Source organism: Rhinatrema bivittatum, chromosome 4 (genome assembly GCF_901001135.1).
Source record: "Rhinatrema bivittatum chromosome 4, aRhiBiv1.1, whole genome shotgun sequence".
NCBI classification, from domain to species: domain Eukaryota; kingdom Metazoa; phylum Chordata; class Amphibia; order Gymnophiona; family Rhinatrematidae; genus Rhinatrema; species Rhinatrema bivittatum.
Window position 1 is genome coordinate 364,440,846 of NC_042618.1, and position 12,382 is coordinate 364,453,227.

At 40.9% G+C, this 12,382-nt stretch overlaps 1 protein-coding gene across 1 annotated transcript in view; it reads left to right on the top strand.

The window, feature by feature from the left end:
* The window catches only part of SYN2 (synapsin II), a 758,733-nt gene that overhangs the window by 574,357 nt on the left and 171,994 nt on the right, over positions 1–12,382 (top strand). The window contains exon 8 of the mRNA XM_029600782.1: positions 9,691–9,765. Coding sequence (XP_029456642.1) covers positions 9,691–9,765 — 75 coding nt within the window. The remainder of the gene's footprint in view (positions 1–9,690; positions 9,766–12,382) is intronic.

The window sequence follows — 12,382 nt, forward strand, 5'->3', positions numbered from 1 at the left end:
GGATATTCATGTGTAAGGGCACTTTATGAGTGTAAATGGCTTTTGAAAATTGCTACAATAGTATGTTACATTTACATGTGTAACTCCTTTGAAAATTATCTCCATGGGATCTCAATTTTAATACCGTGCATTTGAAACTTAAGATTTGGGTCCCTTAAGTTAAGCCATTCATAAAATGCATATAGCTGCTCTAAAACTCCTTTCCATAGGGTTAGAATATCAATATACCTTTTCCATAACTGGATATATTTCTTAAAAAGATAGTTAACAATTTCCTTTCACGGTCAGCTACATACAGGCTTCTGATATCTGGGGCCATGGCAGCTCCTATGGCCGTACCCTTAATTTGTGGATAAAACTGATTCTGAAACTTAAAAAACAAATTTGTTGTCAATGCACTCTCTGCAAGCTTACAGATGGATTCCATAGGAATTCTCAAATGTTCTTCTCTCCTATTCAACTTGTGCCTAATCACTTTCATAGTTTCTGTTTGAAGGATATTACTTTAAAATGACTCAGTGTCTAGGTCACTAAATAATATCATCAATAATATTACATTAACATGGGCATGCAGGACTCACGGCATTCCTCCCAGTTGCCCCTAAAAAATACACATAGACACAAGTATGGTATTAACAAAGGCCACAGTTTATTCTTCAGAACCATGAAACCCGAGCCGTACAACAGAAATGAGCCACTTACCTCAATTCACACCCCCCCCCCCCTCAGGTGTTATTCAGGACAACTCACCGCCATGTACCAATGGCGTGCCACCTTTAGCCCACCAATACCCCCAGTATACTTCTGGCGGACTCCACCACCTGCCGAGTCCTTTCTGCCATATCCCAACGTAGAGCATCAGCATTCCAGCTGCAGATCTTGGGTACTGTCCATGGCCTTGTGTAGCAGTTTCCACAGCTACAAATGCCCCCCCCCCCCCCATATCACAATTAAACATAACTTTGGTTCAGGCTCGCCCCTCACTGCGACAAAACATTGCACCAAAACCAAGCCAACATTATAAAAAAATGGGAGGGAGGATGGGAGGGCATCTTAAGCCCACAGGAAACAGAGTGAGGACAAGGTCAATAAAACCCCCTCTCTCTTCTGACTAATTGGTGTGCCATAAACCCGCCCGCCGCCCCGCGGTGTTGGGTTCGTAACGTTTTGTTGTTTTATTTTTTCGGCACGGCCTGTTGCTATCAAATAAGACTGAAGGGGGACCCCTGCTGGCTGCAGGGTTAGTGCCATGCTGGGCATACCCAGTAGAGGCCAGTCAAAGTTCTGGAAACTTTGACAGATGTTTTCCGTGATTGGGCTCCATCCTGATGATGTCACCCATATGTGAGGACTAACATCCTGCTGTCCTGTGAGAACACCTGTTACAGGTAAGCAACACTTGCTTTATCCTCAGTTAGCATAGCTAGGTTCAAAAAGGGTTTGGACAAGTTCCTCGAGGAAATATCCATAAACCATTATTAGCCAAGTAGAGATGGGAAAGTCACTGCTTATCCCTGGATATGAGCAAGAAGTATTGGATCTATTCTTTGTTTATCCCCGGGTACTTGTAACCTGGATTAGCCACTGTTAGATCCAGAATGCTTGGTCTGACCTAGTATGACACTTCTTATGCTCTTACGGCCTAATTTTCAGAAGCCTCTTGTACGTAAAAACAGGGGGTTACATGTGGGCCTTGCGTGCGCATTTTCAGAAGGGCCTGGCCATTATGTGCCAAAGCACCAGGCCTCTCAAAAGCGGCGAGTCAGGGGGGTGGGGTCTTGGCGGGGCAGGCGAGCCGGAGCAGCGCCATTCGACATTGTCCTGGGGAAACTGGCTGGCGCACAGAGATTACTTCTGCTCCCGAGGAGTAGTAAGTAATCTAACAAAAAAAAAAGTAAGTATCTAGGAAGAGGTTAGGGGGAGGAGAGGAGAGGGAAAGGGTTGGAAGGTTAGGTAGCGGTATAGGGAAGTTCCCTCCCAGTCTGCTCCTTAATTGGAGCAGACTGGGAGAAAGCCCTAATCCCGTCGCCGCGTGTGGCCTTTTAAAAGTTCCCTTCCCGCGCGCGGAAGAGGCCATCTGCCCACACATATGCGAGCAGATGTTAAAATCTGCCGCGCATATGCACGCGGATATCATATTTTATAACACGAGTACGTGTTCTAAAATAGACGCGTGCACATGGATGCGGTTCCTAAGCTTATTTTCAGCTGAAAACTTTGCTGCCTAGGGTTAGATGAAAATGAGCTAAGTTTAGCCAGCCTAAATTTGGCCAGCTAAGGCCTGGATTTTCTAAGTTCTAGAAAATCCAGCGATAACGGGGGGTGGGGGATTGAAGCGGGGGGACGGGCCTACAAAAGCCGGCAGCGATTGCACCTCCGTGGTGCAATCGCTGCCGGCTTTCGCACCCAATAGCGCCACTGTGAAAGGTGGTACTATTGGGCGAGAAACTGGTGGCGATAAGGAGTCTTACCTTTTGCCATCAGTGAAGTTGTCGTGGAGTCCGCCCCGAGGCCGCCCTGACTCCTCCCCTTGTGGCGCAGACTCCGCCCTGACCCCTCCCCGATTTAGATATCTCGTGCGATATCATTGGAAAACGACCCCCTAAGTTAGATGCTCATCTACCTTTAGAAAATTGACTCCATTGAAACTAGATCTGAATTAGTAACATTTCTGAATAACAAAAATTGTGGACTCAGACCAAAGTGCAGAGGTTTTAAGTATTTGAAGGGATTCTAGGGATTGTTAATGCCTGGTACCAAATGGGAAGATTGTTGATAATTGTAAAGGCAAATGGCAAAAGACCACATAAACTTTAAGAACATAACTAGTCTTAACTTGTTCCCATGCTTAATAGCAACATACAATTTTAATTTTCCTGTTGTTTCTGGATGGGGGCTTTGGGTTTTATGTGAAAGCTGATTTATATTTAATGCCAGACAGACGGGGCAAACCAGGGGTCACCGGGAACCTAGAAAAAAAGGGATCCTGAAACTGAATTTTAAATAAATGAAAGAAATCATTCTTATTTCAGCTTATGAGACAAAATCATCTTAGGGTCAATATTCAAAACTAAACATTTAAATGGATAACTTGGAGTTAGATGGATAACATGGAGTTAGATGGATAACTTGAATAACATAGAGTTAGATGGATAAGTTATGAGTTAGATGGATAACTTGAAGTTAGGTGGATAACTTATGAGTTAGATGGATAACTTGAAGTTGGTTAACATGGAGTTAGATTGATAATTTGAATAACATGGAGTTAGATGGATAAGTTATGAGTTAGTTGGATAACATGGAGTTAGATAGATAACTTGGAGTTAGACGGATAACTTGTGAGTTAGATGGATAAATTGCCATTTAGAGGGATAACTTGTGAGTTATCCCTCTAAATGGCTTTGAAAATTGATCTCCTTTTTATGGCTTACGTATGAATTATGAGGCTCTTGATTTTGGGCAGTGTGAGCAGGGAAGAAGCTGGGCAATGCGGCAGTGAGTAGTGTTTATCTGCAGCCATATTGGTTCGATATCAGCATTCAGATAGCGCCACCACAAATGGTGGTAGAGTCCCAGTGTAGTTCTTCCAAGCCCTGATTTATCTTGTCCAGTGCCCTGAGTTCAATCACATTAGCAGCGTCCACAGAGAGGCAGGTTCATATTAAAGCCAAGTGGGCAAGCCATACTACTAGAAAAGGTGGTGGAGGCCAGAAAAATTGCCACGAGTATGGCAGGGTGCCACAGGAGCAGTGGAATTAATGCTACATTGAGCCTCTAAGACTTGACCCCAGTGTCAGGGATTAGCAATGGTGAAGTTCACATTGGTTTATAGCAACAGTGACTGTGTTTATGGGAAACAAGCCACATAGGCTGCTGCATAACCTTTTCATGGCTATGTTTTACTATACTTGTTCGAAACTTGTACCCTCCAGTACAATATAAGACTATAATCACTTTGCAACATGCACTACTGATCAAGTGCTACAGCCCAAAGGAATAGGCTAGCATGTAAAATCATAACAGATAAAGGATTCAAATGTACACAGATGGCAATTATTTTATCTGATATTATTATCGTTACTGTTATCGTTATATCTGGTGAAGGAGATCCCAATACTTGCAGCTCACCCTGAGCCACAAGGAGTCTAGATCAGCACTGTTTCCATTTCTCAAGAGTGCTAATGACAGCAATGACTGAAAATGAAACATAAAGCCATTCAAATAAAGTCTGAAATGAGCACTTTAATCAATGTGCACAATGCCTTGTATGTGTACAATTTGCCTGTTTTTCCAGTTAGTTCCTATCTATACAACTCATTGATACACACAGCAATAAAAAGGAGAAGAAATTGGATAATTTTAGACCAAATACAACAGGAAACAGGAAACAATCATAATTGGGTTCTCTAGATCACCACAGTAAACAATCTTATTTCTTGATAACTTCATAAAATACAAATACCTCATAAGAACATAAGAATTGCCATACTGGGATTGACCGAGGGAAAATCAAACCCAGCATCCTGTTTCCAACAGTGGCCAATCCAATTCACAAGTACCTGGCAGGATCCCAAATAGTAGATATGTCCCAATATTATGGTATTTTAAATATTTTAAAAAGGTGAATGGTTAACAGGAGCATTATTACCCTCAGTGTGGGCAACTCTTGGATTTACTAGCATTAAATAAGACTTGAATAACTGGCTTTGACTCAAGCTCTTCCACTCAGCATCAATCATTGCCAGCCCAATATGGCTGCTTCTTCATGAAATATCATTGAAAGAGATAGTGGTTGCCTGTCAGGAATTTACATTGGTTTGAGCTCCATGTACTCTTTAGCTGTTGTCCAATAATTTTCTTAAAACACGCAATTTCAGGTAATTTAAGACTTACTGTGTAGCACCTTACTGTACATTTGTACATTAATATTTGCATTTAAAAAAAAAAGTAAACTGGTTTCAACATAAAGCTTCACTTTAAACAGTATCCACAAGTCTGTTCATAGTAATAGCAAAGGTTTATTGCTGCCACTCACCTATGAAGTGGAAAGTGAGACATTGCAGCCTGTGCAAAGATAAGTAACACCTGCTGTAGTGAGGCATCGCCACAGAGATTTTTATATAGAATTCCATTTACAGAAGTGTGGCTAATTATGTTACCACAGTCAGTGACGCAGGTCCTTCCAGTAAATTACCAAATGTGGCTACCTTGAATAACTGACAGGTTGGAGCCTGAAAAGAATGAGCACCGTCTCAGGTAGCAGTGCAATGCAGAGCTTTATTTCTACACGGCAGATGTAGCAGGCTGCATAGATGTTCTCTTGATCTTCAGAATCTACAGTACATAGAGCACTTGCCGTAATTCCCTCTGGAGGCTTAGAGGTCACACTCCAAGATCCTTTCACTTGGCTTCTAGCCATCAAATTACTGACAACAACTTCCTAGCTCCTATCAACCCCTTTAATAGTGCTGAGGACCAATGCAGTGCCTCAGGGGTGGGATCCCACCACAGCCAGCAGACTCCATACAGGAACTCTTCTAGCTACGCCTGCCATTCTCCACAGGGATTGCCTGTGGCCTGAGAGACAAAGTCACCTACCACCTGGCTCCAGGTTTCAGACCTGTCATAATCCTTTTTTTCCCTTGCAATAACCGAAAATTGGGGTCTTATTATAAGAAATTGCCCACGTCTGGGTGTGGGTCGCCACCACAGGTTGTTCCCAAAGGTGATTGGGAGCCACGAGGGAGGTATGAGGGCTTTATAGAGGATCATTGTTGGGGGACTTAGTCTCACCCACTCTCTGTGTGAGAGATGGGGGATGGGACTGCCTGGGGAAGGTTTTTAGGGTTTAGTCAATTAGGAATTAATTTATATTATTTAAATACATTTATGGATTGCTTTGATTGTTTTTTAATTTTATATTTGCTCTTATCTTAATAATGCATTGAACTGTGTTTTAATTTGATCTATTGTAAGCCGCTGTAGATTGTCCTTTTGGGATTAGAAAGATGGAATATAAAACTAAAATAGAAATAGTTTACCCCCATTCTGTTCAAGCAAACAGCATTGTTAGCATGTTTTATGAAATGCAAAAGTATTATGCTTTTGCTTTTGTATGTCCATCCATGACATGACATGACATCACTGATAGGTGGACAAAAGCAACAATACAGTGTTGGAGCCATGACCTGCTTGTGGCCCAAAGAATGGAGCTGCCAGGGAGCTCAGGTCCATCCCATCTGCTCACTGAAGAAAAGGAGTTGCTGCTAGCCCAAAGAATAGAGCTGGCAGGGAGGGCAGGGAAGGGAGAGAGAGATAAAGAGAAGGGGAGTGTTGTGGTTTGTGGGTTGGTGGACCCTTGGCCCGTGGTATGAGTTTTAATAACCTGTGGGGAGGAGCCCCACAGGCCCACACCAACGGGAGGCGAGGTCAGGTACGGCAGGGAGCTCTGGGTAAGACTGGAGAAGTCCCGAGGAGCCAGGAGGGATTCCCCAGTAGACAAGCGGCTGCCGATAATACCTTGACTGAGACCCCCCAAGAGTTGTAGCTAACTTCAGCTCAAATGGCACGGCTTGTGATTTTTTTTAAACAAGCTGCATTATTTGATTTGCATTGTTAGAGTATTAGAAATACTTTGCATTATCCTTGCACTGGGCCATTTATTTCACAACAAACAGCATTTGTTATGCAATAAGTGACTTAATGCAGCTTAGTAAATAAGCCCCTTAGGATCCTATTTACTATGCATTTTTCCCATAGACACAAAATAGGAGAAGAGCTTTAGTAAATAAATCCCTTAGAATGTTACAGTAGTACAAAAAAAAAGGAAAACTTTTAATGTAATTCTTAAAAATTAAAAAAACACCAGATACAGTTCTTTAAAATGTTGAAGTAAAAGGTTGGAGAAATCCAGCGATCCAAGGGTCCACAGCAAGTCTGTTTTCCCTCAGATCTCCTTTTGAGTTCCTGAATCCTCTTCTGCTGCCAAATAGTCTCAAGTCACTCTACCAGGATATTGCATTCAGTCTCCTGGCCAAGTATTCATGTCCCCTTTGAAAGTCAGGAAAAATAACCCTCGAGATCGCTGACTACAGAGCTCCTCCAGGAACTCACTCCAGCTGGTTGAGAAAACAAGATCCAGTGGAAAGGCAATCTGCCCTCTCCTCTCCAGGTTCCCAGGGAGCATCGCCTCCTGCTGCCTCTGTCCATGTGTCAGCCATGCTTTTGCCCATGCTTTTGGGGTGGGCAATACATAGTAGATGCCCAAATAACGACTAGAACACACAATACACCCTGCAACAGCAGTGGCATGCTCGCTCGGCAAACCCCTCTTTCCCCAGCACATGTATAATACCTGAATGTAATCCGCTTTGAAGTATCTGAAAGGTGGACTATAAATCAAACCAAATAAATAAATAAATAAATAAATATTCCCATATATACATCCTACACATCCTCCATGCACTCCTCCCAACACAAGCACACTCCTCTACTAGTGGCTACTGCACACACCCACAGAGGCCCTCCACATGCACGCACCCACTATATTCCATACATATGTAGATCCACACACACACATGTGCACCCCACATGCATTCCCTCACTTGCAACTGGAGCACAGTTCAGAACATACCCAGTTCAGAACACAATTTAGGCTCAAAGAGGATGCGGCCCAAAAGCACCACTACTCTCCTCTTTCTGCAGACTCAATCATCAGCAGGTGAAATGGGGAAAGGAGGGGGCTGAGGGTGAGAAAGAAGGATTGTCTTTGGGGGAAAAGGGAGGGCTGAGAGGGTAACAACCCCTTAAAAATATCTGCTGGACATAAAGAATGCCTTTGGAAGTGTTGCATACTCCATAAACAGTTTACAAAATGTATAATAGAAATGGCCCCTCTGCTATTGCTTTACTAAAAGTCTTTGTAGTTTAGTAATAATAATTGTATCTTGCCTAGTATTTTGAAGCAATTATTTTTGGGGCGGAGGGAACTGTAGCACAATCTTTTCATTATTGAACTGAGCAAGGGCATTTATTAGTCCTGTTCAACATTTCTTTTCACGTTCTCTTCTGTCCATACAATTCTGTACTCCATTAAATACAATGGCAAATTGCTTCTGAGTCTCAGTACCTGAACTTGAGGTCAATATTCAGAGGAATATAGCCAGATATGTCACAAATTATCCAGCTAAGTGCTGACTTTTGAATATTTTGGGCACTTAACCAGCTAAATTATAGATGGATAATACATCATTGGTCTAAAATTTAGCCTGATAACATAAGAGCATTCTGGGTTGGAACTAAGTTGGCCAGATAAGTTATCTGGCTAAATCCAATATTCAGATAGTTTATCTGGCTAACTCTGGTCGTGCCAAAGAGTAGTCTTAAAGTTAGCTGGATAAAAGTATCTGGCTATCTTCAAGATACCCAGTTATATTCAATAGTGCAGCTGCTGCTACTGAAAACCCCTGCAAAGTTAGCCGGCTTAACTTTATCTGGCTAACTTTGTAATCTGGCCAATGACTGAATATTACCACCCCCCTAAATATACTGTATATATAGATATATAGATATAGACATAAATGAACCTTACATTGTGAAGTTGCATAGAGAAAGGTTGGTGTAAGTATGAATAAGGAGGTCCATATTCAGAGGTATTTAGCCAGATTTATAGTTATCTGGCTAAATACTGACTTTTGAATAATTTGGGCACTTATATAGCTAAAATTTAGCCAGGTAATGTAGGGGCATTTCTGGGAGGAGTTAGGTTAGCTGGATAAGTTATCCGGCTAATTCTTATAGTCAGAGTTAATCAAATAACATATCTGGCTAACTACGGTTATACCGTAAACTGTCCTAAAGTTAACAATTCTGAAGGGATATTCAATAGTGTAGATGCACTATGGAATATAGACACCTAGCTGGATAAGTTTATCTGGTTAACTTTGAATCCAACCATTGTCTGAATATGGACCTTAATGGTTAAGGGTCACTGTACTATGGAGGTGGTACTGTCTGCAGTTACTGATTTTTGTTAATTAACATCTATTTTCATGGGGAAGTGGAGTTGATGTTCCCTTCATGAATGTTATTTTATTTATTTATTTATTTATTTATTTTATTTAAAATCTTTTCTATACCGTCGCTAAGTTATATACCATCGCAACGGTTTACATGTAGGCCCATATTTAATGTAGGTAAAAGTGTACTATACTACATTCTAACAGGTGCCGTCAAAGGTTCGGTTACAATATATCATTAGACAAAATAATTTTTAGAGAAGTGGGTCATGACCGAGTGTACTGAAGGTACTTTTACGGGTAAATTTATCATACATAGTGTTATCAATATGCTAGTTGTGATGTGGGGTTCATAGACTACTCTACTGTATCGTCCTAAGTACTGTGTGTCGGTGCTTATCTGCTTATTCCTGAACAATAATTTTATAATTAATGTACCTTATTATACTATGTTGGGGAGCTTATATTAAAATTCTTTTTGAAAATATATAGGAAGAAAAATGGACATTTAAAAAAATGTTTTCGCTGTCTTTCTTGGATTGAGACCGAATAACTGGGTAAAATGCTGTTGGAAATGCGATGTAGGATCCTTGGTGGATCCACCTTTAAAACATGATGTTTGGCGTTGTGTAGTATTTCTAAGATGTAAAACTCTTCCTTTTCTTTCTGTCAGGAGAACTTCCATCTCTGGAAACTGGAAGACTAACACTGGCTCAGCAATGCTGGAACAAATTGCAATGTCAGACAGGTGAGCTTGTCAGGAAGAATGCGTAGACGAAAAGCTTCAAGTTCAACTACCGTTCATTTAAAAACCACAGGAGACATGGCACAGGTCACTTTTGTATTTCTGACCCTTACCACATGTTATTTATTTGTTTCCCACCAAAACATGGTGCTTGGGAGGAGCTGATTTCTTGTATGCTGAAAATATCAGCAGCTCCTCCATGCAGCTCACTCATCCACAGCTGAGGTTTCTTTGTCTTCTGTTATTTAAGGATATAAATACTAAAAGAAGGTCCATCCAATGTACTATTTACATGAGGCCCTGATGCACATTTCACTTTAAATCCGTCTTAAGATCTATTTGAAAACCATTTGAAAAGTACACACAGATCATACTCCTCCCATGTCTGACCTTTGCTATGTGTCATATTACAGAAATGATTGTGTACTGATATGTAGATAAGAGTCTATAATGCATGCTTTCAAGTATTACAGATGCCTTGTAACAAAAGAAATCTCTCTCTCTCATCTCTGCGTTACATCTTATTTTAAATCTTCCCAAAGAAAGGTGTTCCAGTTACCACAAGGATACTCCCTGTAAATAATATTTCTCTTTTTCTTCTGTAGACATAATCAATATTTATTTTAAAAAAGTAACATATATATCTATATATATATATATAGAGAGAGAGAGAGAGAGATATCAGTAACATATATAACGTATATGTCTATGAGTTGGGATATAAAGGTGTGATCAGGGGTTTTCCAGTTTGGAGATAAATGGCAGGTGCAATGTTGATTAATTGGCTGATTGATTACTCACTGGATAAGGCTTAGCAAACTGAAAACCAAATTTAGAAGCAGTGGGAGATGTGGAGAAGAAGAGGATGGGGAGTGGAGTCCTGTGCCTGCCGCTATGAGAACAAGACACTTAATGGATGGAGAGAAGCTGAATTCTGGGCTCAGAGTAGGAGTTCCAGGAAGCTGCTGCCAAGAAAGCCTATGGACAGCTTTGAAGACTTTATATTTTGTATATTTTGGGAGTTAGCGCGCACTAACCCAAAAAAAAGATTTTCACGAAAATTCGGGGGAAAAAGTATTTGTTTCTCGTTTTACCCGATATATACCGAATTAAGAAATATTGTACGATATTTCTATTCATTATGAAAATGATTCACATCCCAAATGTACACCAGATTAATGATTTTGGTAAATGACGTGAACATCTAGTGCTGTTGGCTGACAATTGCTTGACGCCCATTGTGGGCAAGAGGCAGTGGATTACACTTCATTCAGCACATATTTCCATCTGATACTGATTCCTGTATAATCCTGTTGAGTAAACAGTTTTTCAGTTTTTTTTTTATATTTAGTCACACCTCTTTATGGGTTTATTTTGCTTACCATTTTTTGCTTACTCTTCCTACACAGGACAGGTGAGGAGGGACTGGATTAGGAAGCATTGCAGCTTTGCTCTGTTCTGTCTGTTTCTTCTGCTTCTCCCCCTCCCCTTTCCGTCTTGTTCTCTGCATGCCGCCTGGAAAGGACAAGACTGGAGCAGGAAGCAGAGGGTCTGTTCTCTGATAAGTAAGATTCAGTGCACCTGGACAGCACTGAATCTTGCTTCTGTACTCCCACAAGGGAGCTCTGATCCTTCCACTCTTCCCTCCTCTGACTTCAGCCAAAGTAGCTTGCACAAGACTTTGTTCATTCAGTTGCTATGCCCTCCAAAAATAAAACAAGATATCACTACCTCTACATCTTGAGGTGTAGTGATACCTTGCTCCATTTTTTGGGGACATAGCAACCAAAAGCATAATGAAACAAAGAAAGGCTTGGCTATTTGGCCAGGCTTACCCCTAGACTCCAAGACAGAGACTCTTCCCTCTTCTACCTGAACACCAGAACTTCCTGATTATGAGTCCACAATCTCATCTACCACTGGGATAGTCCTATTTAATTTATTCTTACTATCTCAGAACAAAGTGCTTTTCTTATTACAGTAAATGTATATATACTTGTGTATCCAAATCACTAAATCCTCACCCAGAACTCTAAGTAATCTGGGGACTAATATGTATCAACCAAAAAACCCGACTGTCAGTCACCCAGTCAATCTTTAACCCGTTATTTAAGTGCAATAATTTACTAATTTTAAAGTTTTTTTAATTTTTAAATTTTGTAGGACCTCCAAATCAACAGTGGATACAGGTCACAGACTATGTCCACCTTTAAGTCCGACTTTATTTTATTTATATTGTATCACTCTTTAAAACTCCCTCAGATTTAGGGATTTTAACTTTCATTATTCATTGCTCAGATTACTGCATTCACGGAGGTCACTAATAGAGCAGTCTCAATCACAGCACAGTCTTAGTTAACAGTAAAGATAAGTGAAAAATAAGCTCTCATTACTAAGACTGTGCTGTGATTGAGAAGATTGAGAAGATTGTGAGAAGATTGTGAAGATTTGATGTCTTTCGGAGTGTGGAAACTCACACAATGATGAGATTTGTACAATGTTCTCTCAACCTAGCTTGATGTTACCCAGGTAGAGAGTTCATAAGAACATAAGAACATGCCATACTGGGTCAGACCAAGGGTCCATCAAGCCCAGCATCCTGTTTCCAACAGTGGCCAAT